The sequence below is a fragment of the Oncorhynchus nerka genome, linkage group LG7, assembly GCF_034236695.1.
Source record: "Oncorhynchus nerka isolate Pitt River linkage group LG7, Oner_Uvic_2.0, whole genome shotgun sequence".
NCBI lineage: Eukaryota > Metazoa > Chordata > Actinopteri > Salmoniformes > Salmonidae > Oncorhynchus > Oncorhynchus nerka.
The window spans coordinates 94442674-94459485 of record NC_088402.1 but is presented as its reverse complement, the minus strand read 5'-3'; the positions used below and the strand labels follow the sequence as shown (position 1 = coordinate 94459485).

General features: G+C 51.5%; 1 protein-coding gene across 1 annotated transcript in view; it reads right to left on the bottom strand.

Moving 5' to 3' along the window:
* LOC115125291 (ubiquitin-like modifier-activating enzyme 1) overlaps positions 1–16812 on the bottom strand; it is a 65289-nt gene that overhangs the window by 34311 nt on the left and 14166 nt on the right. The window contains exons 8-11 of the mRNA XM_065021003.1: positions 11460–11557; positions 8938–9084; positions 4571–4747; positions 1547–1657 (exon numbers count right to left, since the gene is read on the bottom strand). Of these exons, the coding sequence (XP_064877075.1) occupies positions 1547–1657; positions 4571–4747; positions 8938–9084; positions 11460–11557 (533 nt within the window). The remainder of the gene's footprint in view (positions 1–1546; positions 1658–4570; positions 4748–8937; positions 9085–11459; positions 11558–16812) is intronic.

The window sequence follows — 16812 nt, the reverse complement described above, 5'->3', positions numbered from 1 at the left end:
TGTGGTAGGTGTGTGTGTGTGTGGTAGGTGTGTGTGTGTGTGGTGTGTGTGTGTGTGGTAGGTGTGTGTGTGTGTGGGGTAGGTGTGTGTGTGTGGGGTGTGTGTGTGTGTGGGGTAGGTGTGTGTGTGTGGGGTAGGTGTGTGTGTGTGGGGTAGGTGTGTGTGTGTGGGGTAGGTGTGTGTGTGTGGGGTAGGTGTGTGTGTGTGTGTGGGGGGTAGGTGTGTGTGTGTGTGTGTGTGGGGTAGGTGTGTGTGGTGGTAGGTGTGTGTGGTAGGTGTGTGTGGTAGGTGTGTGTGTGTGTGGTAGGTGTGTGTGTGTGTGGTAGGTGTGTGTGTGTGTGGTAGGTGTGTGTGTGTGGTAGGTGTGTGTGTGTGGTAGGTGTGTGTGTGTGGTAGGTGTGTGTGTGTGGTAGGTGTGTGTGTGGTAGGTGTGTGTGTGGTAGGTGTGTGTGTGTGGTAGGTGTGTGTGTGTGGTAGGGTGTGTGTGTGGTAGGTGTGTGTGTGTGGTAGGTGTGTGTGTGGTAGGTGTGTGTGTGTGGTAGGTGTGTGTGTGTGTGGTAGGTGTGTGTGTGGTAGGTGTGTGTGGTAGGTGTGTGTGGTAGGTGTGTAGGTGTGTGTGGTAGGTGTGTGTGTGTGTGTGTGGTAGGTGTAGGTGTGTGTGTGTGTGGTAGGTGTGTGTGTGTGGTGGTGTGTGTGTGTGTGGTAGGTGTGTGTGTGTGTGGTAGGTGTGTGTGTGTGTGGTAGGTGTGTGTGTGGTAGGTGTGTGTGTGGGGTAGGTGTGTGTGTGGGGTAGTGTGTGTGTGTGTAGGTGTGTGTGTGTAGGTGTGGTGTGTGTGTGTGTGTGGGGTAGGTGTGTGTGTGTGTGTGTGTGGGGTAGGTGTGTGTGTGTGGTAGTGTGTGTGTGTGTAGGTGTGTGTGGTAGGTGTGTGTGGTAGGTGTGTGTGTGGTGTGTGTGTGTGGTAGGTGTGTGTGGTAGGTGTGTGTGTGTGTGTGTGGTAGGTGTGTGTGTGTGTGGTAGGTGTGTGTGTGTGTGTGGTAGGTGTGTGTGTGTGTGTGGTAGGTGTGTGTGTGTGTGGTAGGTGTGTGTGTGTGTGGTAGGTGTGTGTGTGTGTGGTAGGTGTGTGTGTGTGGTAGGTGTGTGTGTGTGGTAGGTGTGTGTGTGTGTGTGGTAGGTGTGTGTGGTAGGTGTGTGTGTGGGGTAGGTGTGTGTGTGTGTGTGGGGTAGGTGTGTGTGTGTGTGTGTGGGGTAGGTGTGTGTGTGTGTGTGTGTGTGGGGTAGGTGTGTGTGTGTGTGTGTGTGGGGTAGGTGTGTGTGGTAGGTGTGTGTGGTAGGTGTGTGTGGTAGGTGTGTGTGTGTGTGGTAGGTGTGTGTGTGTGTGGTAGGTGTGTGTGTGTGTGGTAGGTGTGTGTGTGTGTGGTAGGTGTGTGTGTGTGGTAGGTGTGTGTGTGTGGTAGGTGTGTGTGTGTGGTAGGTGTGTGTGTGTGGTAGGTGTGTGTGTGTGGTAGGTGTGTGTGTGTGGTAGGTGTGTGTGTGGGGTATACTCACAGGGGCACAGTCCTCCTCAGTGAGCATGGCTCCTCCCTCTTCCTCAGACAGACACTCCAGAGCATCAAAATACAGCCACTGCATCATGGGCATGAACTTCCCTGTACACGCCTAGGACACACACACACACACAGTTATAATACTGTACAGCTACTGCATCATGGGCATGAACTTCCCTGTACACGCCTAGACACACACACACACACACACACAGTTATAATACTGTACAGCTACTGCATTATGGGCATGAACTTCCCTGTACACGCCTAGGACACACACACACACACACAGTTATAATACTGTACAGCTACTGCATTATGGGCCTGAACTTCCCTGTACACGCCTAGGACACACACACACACACACACACACAGTTATAATACTGTACAGCTACTGCATCATGGGCATGAACTTCCCTGTACACGCCTAGGACACACACACAGTTATAATACTGTACAGCTACTGCATTATGGGCATGAACTTCCCTGTACACGCCTAGGACACACACACACACACAGTTATAATACTGTACAGCTACTGCATTATGGGCATGAACATTCCTGTAGGGAGTTGTAGTTCTCATTAAGTAAATATTCAGAGCACAAACATGGTAATTAACTACAATGGACTTTTTCCAGCTCTGAGACGGATCAGAATCTGTCCAAAATAAGATCAATGAGTTTCTTCTTTTATTTTGGATCTCAGCTTGTCGCCTAACGTCCTGGCTTTGGGACAACGACTTCCATTGTTAGAGACATGAGCATCTCGTCATTATATACAGACAATCTGGACGGATACACGTTTACACCTGCTACGGTCGGTTAGATACACAGACCACATGAGGAATATCTCTGGACGGATACACGTTTACACCTGCTACGGTCGGTTAGATACACAGACCACATGAGGAATATCTCTGGACAGATACACGTTTACACCTGCTACGGTCGGTTAGATACACAGACCACATGAGGAATATCTCTGGACAGATACACGTTTACACCTGCTACGGTCGGTTAGATACACAGACCACATGAGGAATATCTCTGGACGGATACACGTTTACACCTGCTACTGTCGGTTAGATACACACAGACCACATGAGGAATATCTCTGGACGGATACACGTTTACACCTGCTACGGTCGGTTAGATACACAGACCACATGAGGAATATCTCTGGACAGATACACGTTTACACCTGCTACGGTCGGTTAGATACACAGACCACATGAGGAATATCTCTGGAATATCTCTGGACGGATACACGTTTACACCTGCTACTGTCGGTTAGATACACACAGACCACATGAGGAATATCTCTGGACGGATACACGTTTACACCTGCTACGGTCGGTTAGATACACAGACCACATGAGGAATATCTCTGGACGGATACACGTTTACACCTGCTACTGTCGGTTAGATACACACAGACCACATGAGGAATATCTCTGGACGGATACACGTTTACACCTGCTACGGTCGGTTAGATACACAGACCACATGAGGAATATCTCTGGACGGATACACGTTTACACCTGCTACGGTCGGTTAGATACACAGACCACATGAGGAATATCTCTGGACGGATACACGTTTACACCTGCTACTGTCGGTTAGATACACACAGACCACATGAGGAATATCTCTGGACGGATACACGTTTACACCTGCTACGGTCGGTTAGATACACAGACCACATGAGGAATATCTCTGGACGGATACACGTTTACACCTGCTACTGTCGGTTAGATACACACAGACCACATGAGGAATATCTCTGGACGGATACACGTTTACACCTGCTACGGTCGGTTAGATACACAGACCACATGAGGAATATCTCTGGACGGATACACGTTTACACCTGCTACGGTCGGTTAGATACACAGACCACATGAGGAATATCTCTGGACGGATACACGTTTACACCTGCTACTGTCGGTTAGATACACACAGACCACATGAGGAATATCTCTGGACGGATACACGTTTACACCTGCTACGGTCGGTTAGATACACAGACCACATGAGGAATATCTCTGGACGGATACACGTTTACACCTGCTACGGTCGGTTAGATACACAGACCACAAGAGGAATATCTCTGGACGGATACACGTTTACACCTGCTACTGTCGGTTAGATACACACAGACCACATGAGGAATATCTCTGGACGGATACACGTTTACACCTGCTACGGTCGGTTAGATACACAGACCACATGAGGAATATCTCTGGACAGATACACGTTTACACCTGCTACGGTCGGTTAGATACACAGACCACATGAGGAATATCTCTGGACGGATACACGTTTACACCTGCTACTGTCGGTTAGATATTCGTGGTATCCAATTGTTGTAGTAGCTACTGTCTTGTCTCATCGCTACAACTCCCGTACGGGCTCGGGAGAGACGAAGGTTGAAAGTCATGCGTCTTCCGATACACAACCCAACCAGCCGCACTGCTTCTTAACACAGCGCGCATCCAACCCGGAAGCCAGCCGCACCAATGTGTCGGGGGAAACACTGTGCACCTGGCAACCTTGGTTAGCGCGCCCTACGCCCGGCCCGCCACAGGAGTCGCTGGTGCGCGATGAGACAAGGACATCCCTACCGACCAAAACCCGTTTTTGTTTTGTCATTATGGGGTATTGTGTGTAGATTCATGAGGGGGGAAAAAATTATTTAATACATTTTCGAATACGGCAGCAATGTAACAAAATGTGGGAAAAGTCAAAAGGGTCTGAACACTTTCCGAATGCACTGTACATCCTCAGTTCCAGCACTTTCTCCACACCTGACTTAACTCACTAAGGCTCCCTAACCCAGACGACGCTAGGCCAAATTGTGCGTCGCACCCACAGACCTCCCGGTCGCGGCCGGTTACGACAGAGCCTGGGCGCGAACCCAGGGACTCTGATGGCACAGCTGGCGCTGCAGTACAGCGCCCTTAACCACTGCGCCACCCGGGAGGCCGACAGAAAAAGTTCTGACCGGAAGTGAGCGGCTCCTTACCTTCAGAACTTCCTGTGCGGCCAGTCCACCAATGAAAGCGTTGATTGGTGCCAGGTCGCCGGCGGAGACGAAGGCCAGTTTCTTAATGAGCTTGTCATCCAGCTCGTCCACTTTGGCTGACCCCGTCTGGCCGGAGTTAACCTCTTTAGCCAGGGACACCAACTCCTCTCCATCAGCCTGGAACACAAAGAAAAGCACTCAAACATTTTGAATGGCAGCTAAAAAGGAAACAACTAGCATTTGCTAGTTTGCAGAAAAGCTAGGCAGGAGACAGTGGGTGCTACTAAATAACTAGAATAAAGAAGCTAAAACACACTTGGGAAATAGAAAATAAGCTGAACATATTTACTCACGTCACAAAATCATGCATGAGTTTTCCACAAATAACCAGTCCAATGGAAATGAATGGGATTATCAGTGTGTGTCAGGTAGGGTTGAGCGCTAACCAGATTTACATATCACCATTCCTTCTATCATCCTTGGATTTACAGTATTACCGGCTTCGTACACAAGGGGGTGCCAGAAAACACACAAAAAGCCCATTTGGGTGTCTATTACCGGAAAGATGACATTTGCACAAGTAATAGCAAATGTACATGGAGGATGCTAGCTAAATACGCTAACGAGCACAAACAGAAAAAATATAAAAATTGGCAAGACAGGCAGTTCAACTTAGTCATGCATAAATAGGTAGGAGCTACCGGAAAATCTAACAGCCATCACAGTGAGAGGCTGCTGCCAACACACAGACTCAAATCTAACAGCCATCACAGTGAGAGGCTGCTGCCAACACACAGACTCAAATCTAACAGCCATCACAGTGAGGGTCTGCTGCCAACACACAGACACAAATCTAACAGCCATCACAGTGAGGGACTGCTGCCAACACACAGACTCAAATCTAACAGCCATCACAGTGAGGGTCTGCTGCCAACACACAGACTCAAATCTAACAGCCATCACAGTGAGGGTCTGCTGCCAACACACAGACTCAAATCTAACAGCCATCACAGTGAGGGTCTGCTGCCAACACACAGACTCAAATCTAACAGCCATCACAGTGAGGGTCTGCTACCAACACACAGACTCAAATCTAACAGCCATCACAGTGAGGGACTGCTGCCAACACACAGACTCAAATCTAACAGCCATCACAGTGAGGGACTGCTACCAACACACAGACTCAAATCTAACAGCCATCACAGTGAGGGGCTGCTGCCAACACACAGACTCAAATCTAACAGCCAATCACAGTGAGGGTCTGCTGCCAACACACAGACTCAAATCTAACAGCCAATCACAGTGAGAGGCTGCTGCCAACACACAGACTCAAATCTAACAGCCAATCACAAAGGCTCTACACAGACTCAAATCTAACAGCCAATCACAGTGAGAGGCTGCTGCCAACACACAGACTCAAATCTAACGGCCATCACAGTGAGGGTCTGCTGCCAACACACAGACTCAAATCTAACAGCCATCACAGTGAGGGTCTGCTGCCAACACACAGACTCAAATCTAACAGCCAATCACAGTGAGAGGCTGCTGCCAACACACAGACTCAAATCTAACGGCCATCACAGTGAGGGTCTGCTGCCAACACACAGACTCAAATCTAACAGCCATCACAGTGAGGGTCTGCCAACACACAGACTCAAATCTGCCAACACACAGACTCAAATCTAACAGCCATCACAGTGAGGGTCTGCTGCCAACACACAGACTCAAATCTAACAGCCATCACAGTGAGGGTCTGCTGCCAACACACAGACTCAAATCTCTTTAATAAATTAGATGTAATACATGTATCACTAGCAACTTTGTTTACATACCCATCTCATATGTATATGTATATACTGTACTCTATATCATCTACTGTATCTTGCCTATGCCGCTCTGTACCATCACTCATTCATATCTTTATGTACATATTCTTTATCCCTTTACACTTGTGTGTGTATAAAGTAGTTGTGAAATTGTTAGTTATCACTGCATTGTCGGAACTAGAAGCACAAGCATTTCGCTACACTCGCATTAACATCTGCCAACCATGTGTATGTGACCAATAACATCTGCCAACCATGTGTATGTGACCAATAACATCTGCTAACCATGTGTATGTGACCAATAACATCTGATAACCATGTGTATGTGACCAATAACATCTGATAACCATGTGTATGTGACCAATAACATCTGTTAACCATGTGACCAATAACATCTGCTAACCATGTGTGTGTGACCAATAACATCTGCTAACCATGTGACCAATAACATCTGCTAACCATGTGACCAATAACATCTGCTAACCATGTGTATGTGACCAATAACATCTGCTAACCATGTGTATGTGACCATTAACATCTGCTAACCATGTGTATGTGACCATTAACATCTGCTAACCATGTGACCAATAACATCTGCTAACCATGTGTATGTGACCAATAACATCTGCTAACCATGTGACCAATAACATCTGCTAACCATGTGTATGTGACCAATAACATCTGCTAACCATGTGTGTGACCAATAACATCTGCTAACCGTGTGACCAATAACATCTGCTAACCGTGTGACCAATAACATCTGCTAACCATGTGACCAATAACATCTGCTAACCATGTGTATGTGACCAATAACATCTGCTAACCATGTGTATGTGACCATTAACATCTGCTAACCATGTGTATGTGACCATTAACATCTGCTAACCATGTGACCAATAACATCTGCTAACCATGTGTATGTGACCAATAACATCTGCTAACCATGTGTATGTGACCAATAACATCTGCTAACCATGTGACCAATAACATCTGCTAACCATGTGACCAATAACATCTGCTAACCATGTGACCAATCACATCTGCTAACCATGTGACCAATCACATCTGCTAACCATGTGACCAATCACATCTGCTAACCATGTGACCAATCACATCTGCTAACCATGTGACCAATAACATCTGCTAACCATGTGACCAATAACATCTGCTAACCATGTGGCCAATAACATCTGCTAACCATGTGACCAATAACATCTGCTAACCATGTGACCAATAACATCTGCTAACCATGTGACCAATAACATCTGCTAACCATGTGACCAATAAAATATGAAATGAACAGTTCTGTCTCTGGAGCAGCATGTGTACCCGCTGTGTGTGCAAAGAAATCAAGATATTGGCATCTGTACAGGGAACTCATCCAGACGGCCAACCTTCTCAAACGCGGCAGACAGGCCAACCTTCTCAAACGCGGCAGACAGGCCAACCTTCTCAAACGCGGCAGACAGGCCAACCTTCTCAAACGCGGCAGACAGGCCAACCTTCTCAACGCGGCAGACAGGCCAACCTTCTCAAACGCGGCAGACAGGCCAACCTTCTCAAACGCGGCAGACAGGCCAACCTTCTCAAACGCGGCAGACAGGCCAACCTTCTCAAACGCGGCAGACAGGCCAACCTTCTCAAACGCGGCAGACAGGCCAACCTTCTCAAACGCGGCAGACAGGCCAACCTTCTCAAACGCGGCAGACAGGCCAACCTTCTCAAACGCGGCAGACAGGCCAACCTTCTCAAACGCGGCAGACAGGCCAACCTTCTCAAACGCGGCAGACAGGCCAACCTTCTCAAACGCGGCAGACAGGCCAACCTTCTCAAACGCGGCAGACAGGCCAACCTTCTCAAACGCGGCAGACAGGCCAACCTTCTCAAACGCGGCAGACAGGCCAACCTTCTCAAACGCGGCAGACAGGCCAACCTTCTCAAACGCGGCAGACAGCCAACCTTCTCAAACGCGGCAGACAGCCAACCTTCTCAAACGCGGCAGACAGCCAACACACTAGGACGCCCAGTCACCTTGTTAATTCAGACACTTAGATAACTAACAGGTTAAACAAAAAAAACGTTTTTTCACACAAGGGAAAAAAATAACGCATAAGAAGTTACTAAGCTTGACGCACCAGGGCTTGTGTGTATATACAGGTGTGTGTGTGTGTGTATATACAGGTGTGTGTGTGTACCTGGCACCAGGGCTTGGAAAGCCTGCTGTGTTTCCTCTGGTAGCTGTGTAGAGCCTGGAAGCCCAGGTACAGGTGTGTGTGTATATACAGGTGTGTGTGTGTACCTGGCACCAGGGCTTGGGAAGCCTGCTGTGTTTCCTCTGGTAGCTGTGTAGAGCCTGGAAGCCCAGGTACAGGTGTGTGTGTGTGTGTGTATATACAGGTGTATATATGCAGGTGTGTGTGTGTATATATACACAGGTGTGTGTGTGTATATATACAGGTGTGTGTGTGTATATATACAGGTGTGTGTGTGTGTGTGTGTATATATACAGGTGTGTGTGTGTGTATACAGGTGTGTATGTACCTGGCACCAGGGCTTGGGAAGCCTGCTGTGTTTCCTCTGGTAGCTGTGTAGAGCCTGGAAGCCCAGGTGAAGCTGTCCTGGTCGCTCAAACTTAGCAAAGTCTGTCAGCACAAACTCTGGCTCTGCCATGGACGCAGTCAGGGGTTTCTACAGAGAGGGGGGAGGAGAGAACGACAGGGATAAGAGCAGCGTCTGGCTCTGCCATGGACGCAGTCAGGGTTTCTACAGAGAGGGGGAGGAGAGAACGACAGGGATAAGAGCAGCGTCTGGCTCTGCCATGGACACAGTCGGGTTTCTACAGAGAGGGGGGAGGAGAGAACGACAGGGATAAGAGCAGCGTCTGGCTCTGCCATGGACGCAGTCAGGGGTTTCTACAGAGAGGGGGGAGGAGAGAACGACAGGGATAAGAGCAGCGTCTGGCTCTGCCATGGACGCAGTCAGGGGTTTCTACAGAGAGGGGGGAGGAGAGAACGACAGGGATAAGAGCAGCGTCTGGCTCTGCCATGGACGCAGTCAGGGGTTTCTACAGAGAGGGGGGAGGAGAGAACGACAGGGATAAGAGCAGCGTCTGGCTCTGCCATGGACGCAGTCAGGGGTTTCTACAGAGAGGGGGGAGGAGAGAACGACAGGGATAAGAGCAGCGTCTGGCTCTGCCATGGACACAGTCGGGGGTTTCTACAGAGAGGGGGAGGAGGAGAACGACAGGGATAAGAGCAGCGTCTGGCTCTGCCATGGACACAGTCAGGGGTTTCTACAGAGAGGGGGAGGAGAGAACGACAGGGATAAGAGCAGCGTCTGGCTCTGCCATGGACGCAGTCAGGGGTTTCTACAGAGAGGGGGGAGGAGAGAACGACAGGGATAAGAGCAGCGTCTGGCTCTGCCATGGACACAGTCGGGTTTCTACAGGGAGGGGGGAGGAGAGAACGACAGGGATAAGAGCAGCGTCTGGCTCTGCCATGGACACAGTCAGGGGTTTCTACAGGGAGGGGGAGGAGAGAGAACGACAGGGATAAGAGCAGCGTCTGGCTCTGCCATGGACACAGTCAGGGGTTTCTACAGAGAGGGGGAGGAGAGAACGACAGGGATAAGAGCAGCGTCTGGCTCTGCCATGGACACAGTCAGGGGTTTCTACAGAGAGGGGGGAGGAGAGAACGACAGGGATAAGAGCAGCGTCTGGCTCTGCCATGGACACAGTCGGGTTTCTACAGGGAGGGGGGAGGAGAGAACGACAGGGATAAGAGCAGCGTCTGGCTCTGCCATGGACACAGTCAGGGGTTTCTACAGGGAGGGGGGAGGAGAGAACGACAGGGATAAGAGCAGCGTCTGGCTCTGCCATGGACACAGTCGGGTTTCTACAGAGAGGGGGAGGAGAGAACGACAGGGATAAGAGCAGCGTCTGGCTCTGCCATGGACGCAGTCAGGGGTTTCTACAGAGAGGGGGAGGAGAGTCAGGGATAAGAGCAGCGTCTGGCTCTGCCATGGACGCAGTCAGGGGTTTCTACAGAGAGGGGGGGGAGAGAACGACAGGGATAAGAGCAGCGTCTGGCTCTGCCATGGACACAGTCGGGTTTCTACAGAGAGGGGGGAGGAGAGAACGACAGGGATAAGAGCAGCGTCTGGCTCTGCCATGGACGCAGTCAGGGGTTTCTACAGAGAGGGGGGAGGAGAGAACGACAGGGATAAGAGCAGCGTCTGGCTCTGCCATGGACGCAGTCAGGGGTTTCTACAGAGAGGGGGGAGGAGAGAACGACAGGGATAAGAGCAGCGTCTGGCTCTGCCATGGACACAGTCGGGTTTCTACAGGGAGGGGGAGGAGAGAACGACAGGGATAAGAGCAGCGTCTGGCTCTGCCATGGACACAGTCAGGGGTTTCTACAGGGAGGGGGGAGGAGAGAACGACAGGGATAAGAGCAGCGTCTGGCTCTGCCATGGACACAGTCAGGGGTTTCTACAGAGAGGGGGAGGAGAGGACAGGGATAAGACAGCGTCTGGCTCTGCCATGGACACAGTCAGGGGTTTCTACAGAGAGGGGGGAGGAGAGAACGACAGGGATAAGAGCAGCGTCTGGCTCTGCCATGGACACAGTCGGGTTTCTACAGGGAGGGGGGAGGAGAGAACGACAGGGATAAGAGCAGCGTCTGGCTCTGCCATGGACACAGTCAGGGGTTTCTACAGGGAGGGGGGAGGAGAGAACGACAGGGATAAGAGCCAGAGAAAGAGCAGCGTCTGGCTAGTAGTTGACAGGATAAGTACTCGTGGAAAAGCCATATGCATTCAGATGGGGAAAATTACAAGAGTCCCAGTAACAGAGGCTGTGTTGCCCAAATCTGATCGTTTATTATTTAACACTAGGTCTTTTGACCAATCAGATCAACTCTTGCAAATAATAGGGCAAATGATCAGAATTGGGCTGCGTGTGTAAACGCAGACAATAATGTTCTAATGAGAACCACCACATGTTCAAAAATGATCCACCAAATACCTGGCCATCAACACCATGAAGACAACGTGGAGGTACTTACGAAGGCCACCTTCTGGGGCATCTTGACCTGAGAGACGATGCCCCCCCTGACGTAGTCGGAGAAACCTGTGGTGTCACAGATACTGAAGGTGTAGGGGCCTGGACGGAGAGAGGGGGACAGAGAGAGAGGGGGACAGAGAGGGAGGGGGACGGAGAGGGAGGGGGACGGAGAGATGGATGAATGGAAGAGAATGCCTTTAAAAGATGCAGCCGTAGCCTGGTTCCCGGGGGACCACGGCAGCAGCCTGGTTCCCGGGGGACCACGGCAGTAGCCTGGTTGCCGGGGGACCACGGCAGTAGCCTGGTTCCCGGGGGACCACGGCAGTAGCCTGGTTCCAGTACTGTTTGAGTAGACTAGCCACCTCCTAAGTCATTGCCACGCCAGTACTAAGTCATGTTAATGGCGCTATTTCCCAACCCACGACGACACAAACTGAAGGGTATCCTGGGAAGCAGGTTTGAGTAGTTTGCGAGGTAACTTTGGCCATCCGAGTTCAACGGTCATACGAAAGTGGTTTACCTTTCAGCCAGGAAATATTATTATATATATAATATTATATATTATTCAATGACAACGAATGCTTCAGATTTAAATAGCTCTGGTGCAGCAGGCAAACTCACAGCGAACTCCACTATACTGAACGAAAGGACAGCCGCGTGTTGAGGACCAACTAAAGGACCAACTAAAGGACAGCCGCGTGTTGGGGACCAACTAAAGGACAGCCGCGTGTTGGGGACCAACTAAAGGACAGCCGCGTGTTGGGGACCAACTAAAGGACCAACTAAAGGACAGCCGCGTGTTGGGGACCAACTAAAGGACAGCCGCGTGTTGGGGACCAACTAAAGGACAGCCGCGTGTTGGGGACCAACTAAAGGACAGCCGCGTGTTGGGGACCAACTAAAGGACAGCCGCGTGTTGGGGACCAACTAAAGGACAGCCGCGTGTTGGGGACCAACTAAAGGACAGCCGCGTGTTGGGACCAACTAAAGGACAGCCGCGTGTTGGGGACCAACTAAAGGACAGCCGCGTGTTGGGGACCAACTAAAGGACAGCCGCGTGTTGGGGACCAACTAAAGGACAGCCGCGTGTTGGGGACCAACTAAAGGACAGCCGCGTGTTGGGGACCAACTAAAGGACAGCCGCGTGTTGGGGACCAACTAAAGGACAGCCGCGTGTTGGGGACCAACTAAAGGACAGCCGCGTGTTGGGGACCAACTAAAGGACAGGACCAACTAAAGGACAGCCGCGTGTTGGGGACCAACTAAAGGACAGCCGCGTGTTGGGGACCAACTAAAGGACAGCCGCGTGTTGGGGACCAACTAAAGGACAGCCGCGTGTTGGGGACCAACTAAAGGACAGCCGCGTGTTGGGGACCAACTAAAGGACAGCCAGCGTGTTGGGGACCAACTAAAGGACAGCCGCGTGTTGGGGACCAACTAAAGGACAGCCGCGTGTTGGGGACCAACTAAAGGACAGCCGCGTGTTGGGGACCAACTAAAGGACAGCCGCGTGTTGGGGACCAACTAAAGGACAGCCGCGTGTTGGGGACCAACTAAAGGACAGCCGCGTGTTGGGGACCAACTAAAGGACAGCCGCGTGTTGGGGACCAACTAAAGGACAGCCGCGTGTTGGGGACCAACTAAAGGACAGCCGCGTGTTGGGGACCAACTAAAGGACAGCCGCGTGTTGGGGACCAACTAAAGGACAGCCGCGTGTTGGGGACCAACTAAAGGACAGCCGCGTGTTGGGGACCAACTAAAGGACAGCCGCGTGTTGGGGACCAACTAAAGGACAGCCGCGTGTTGGGGACCAACTAAGGACAAGCTAAAGGCGTGTTGGGGACCAACTAAAGGACAGCCGCGTGTTGGGGACCAACTAAAGGACAGCAGCGTGTTGGGGACCAACTAAAGGACAGCCGCGTGTTGGGGACCAACTAAAGGACAGCCGCGTGTTGGGGACCAACTAAAGGACAGCCGCGTGTTGGGGACCAACTAAAGGACAGCCGCGTGTTGGGGACCAACTAAAGGACAGCCGCGTGTTGGGGACCAACTAAAGGACAGCCGCGTGTTGGGGACCAACTAAAGGACAGCCGCGTGTTGGGGACCAACTAAAGGACAGCCGCGTGTTGGGGACCAACTAAAGGACAGCCGCGTGTTGGGGACCAACTAAAGGACAGCCGCGTGTTGGGGACCAACTAAAGGACAGCCGTTGTTGGGGGACCAACCGCGTGTTGGGGACCAACTAAAGGACAGCCGCGTGTTGGGGACCAACTAAAGGACAGCCGCGTGTTGGGGACCAACTAAAGGACAGCCGCGTGTTGGGGACCAACTAAAGGACAGCCGCGTGTTGGGGACCAACTAAAGGACCAACTAAAGGACAGCCGCGTGTTGGGGACCAACTAAAGGACAGCCGCGTGTTGAGGACCAACTAAAGGACCAACTAAAGGACCAACTAAAGGACAGCCGCGTGTTGAGGACCAACTAAAGGACAGCCGCGTGTTGAGGACCAACTAAAGGACCAACTAAAGGACCAACTAAAGGACCAACTAAAGGACAGCCGCGTGTTGGGGACCAACTAAAGGACAGCCGCGTGTTGGGGACCAACTAAAGGACAGCCGCGTGTTGGGGACCAACTAAAGGACAGCCGCGTGTTGGGGACCAACTAAAGGACCAATTAAAGGACAGCCGCGTGTTGAGGACCAACTAAAGGACCAACTAAAGGACAGCCGCGTGTTGGGGACCAACTAAAGGACAGCCGCGTGTTGGGGACCAACTAAAGGACAGCCGCGTGTTGGGGACCAACTAAAGGACAGCCGCGTGTTGGGGACCAACTAAAGGACAGCCGCGTGTTGGGGACCAACTAAAGGACAGCCGCGTGTTGAGGACCAACTAAAGGACAGCCGCGTGTTGAGGACCAACTAAAGGACCAACTAAAGAACAGCCGCGTGTTGAGGACCAACTAAAGGACCAACTAAAGGACAGCCGCGTGTTGAGGACCAACTAAAGGACAGCCGCGTGTTGAGGACCAACTAAAGGACAGCCGCGTGTTGAGGACCAACTAAAGGACAGCCGCGTGTTGAGGACCAACTAAAGGACAGCCGCGTGTTGAGGACCAACTAAAGGACAGCCGCGTGTTGAGGACCAACTAAAGGACAGCCGCGTGTTGGGGACCAACTAAAGGACCAACTAAAGGACCAACTAAAGGACAGCCGCGTGTTGAGGACCAACTAAAGGACCAACTAAAGGACAGCCGCGTGTTGAGGACCAACTAAAGGACCAACTAAAGGACAGCCGCGTGTTCAGGACCAACTAAAGGACAGCCGCGTGTTCAGGACCAACTAAAGGACAGCCGCGTGTTGGGGACCAACTAAAGGACAGCCGCGTGTTGAGGACCAACTAAAGGACCAACTAAAGGACAGCCGCGTGTTGGGGACCAACTAAAGGACCAACTAAAGGACAGCCGCGTGTTGGGGACCAACTAAAGGACAGCCGCGTGTTGGGGACCAACTAAAGGACCAACTAAAGGACAGCCGCGTGTTGGGGACCAACTAAAGGACCAACTAAAGGACAGCCGCGTGTTGGGGACCAACTAAAGGACAGCCGCGTGTTGAGGACCAACTAAAGGACAGCCGCGTGTTGAGGACCAACTAAAGGACAGCCGCGTGTTGAGGACCAACTAAAGGACAGCCGCGTGTTGAGGACCAACTAAAGGACAGCCGCGTGTTGAGGACCAACTAAAGGACCAACTAAAGGACAGCCGCGTGTTGGGGACCAACTAAAGGACAGCCGCGTGTTGAGGACCAACTAAAGGACCAACTAAAGGACCAACTAAAGGACAGCCGCGTGTTGGGGACCAACTAATGGACCAACTAAAGGACAGCCGCGTGTTGGGGACCAACTAAAGGACAGCCGCATGTTGGGGACCAACTAAAGGACCAACTAAAGGACAGCCGCGTGTTGAGGACCAACTAAAGGACCAACTAAAGGACAGTCGCATGTTGGGGACCAACTAAAGGACCAACTAAAGGACAGCCGCGTGTTGAGGACCAACTAAAGGACCAACTAAAGGACAGCCGCGTGTTGGGGACCAACTAAAGGACAGCCGCGTGTTGAGGACCAACTAAAGGACAGCCGCGTGTTGAGGACCAACTAAAGGACAGCCGCGTGTTGAGGACCAACTAAAGGACAGCCGCGTGTTGAGGACCAACTAAAGGACAGCCGCGTGTTCAGGACCAACTAAAGGACCAACTAAAGGACAGCCGCGTGTTGAGGACCAACTAAAGGACAGCCGCGTGTTGGGGACCAACTAAAGGACCAACTAAAGGACAGCCGCGTGTTGGGGACCAACTAAAGGACCAACTAAAGGACAGCCGCGTGTTGGGGACCAACTAAAGGACCAACTAAAGGACAGCCGCGTGTTGGGGACCAACTAAAGGACCAACTAAAGGACAGCCGCGTGTTGGGGACCAACTAAAGGACCAACTAAAGGACAGCAGCGTGTTGAGGACCAACTAAAGGACCAACTAAAGGACAGCGTGTTGGGGACCAACTAAAGGACCAACTAAAGGACAGCAGCGTGTTGAGGACCAACTAAAGGACCAACTAAAGGACAGCCGCGTGTTGAGGACCAACTAAAGGACAGCCGCGTGTTGAGGACCAACTAAAGGACCAACTAAAGGACAACTAAAGGACAGCCGCGTGTTGAGGACCAACTAAAGGACAGCCGCGTGTTGAGGACCAACTAAAGGACCAACTAAAGGACAGCCGCGTGTTGAGGACCAACTAAAGGACAGCCGCGTGTTGAGGACCAACTAAAGGACCAACTAAAGGACAGCCGCGTGTTGAGGACCAACTAAAGGACCAACTAAAGGACAGCCGCGTGTTGGGGACCAACTAAAGGACAGCTGCGTGTTGGGGACCAACTAAAGGACAGCCGCGTGTTGAGGACCAACTAAAGGACCAACTAAAGGACAGCCGCGTGTTGAGGACCAACTAAAGGACAGCCCGCGTGTTGGGGACCAACTAAAGGACCAACTAAAGGACAGCCGCGTGTTGAGGACCAACTAAAGGACCAACTAAAGGACAGCCGCGTGTTGGGGACCAACTAAAGGACAGCCGCGTGTTGAGGACCAACTAAAGGAAAGCCGTGTGTTAAGGACCAACTAAAGGACAGCCGCGTGTTGGGGACCAACTAAAGGACCAACTAAAGGACAGCGTGTTGGGGACCAACTAAAGGACCAACTAAAGGACAGCGTGTTGGGGACCAACTAAAGGACCAACTAAAGGACAGCCGCGCGTTGGGGACCAACTAAAGGACCAACTAAAGGACAGCCGCGTGTTGAGGACCAACTAAA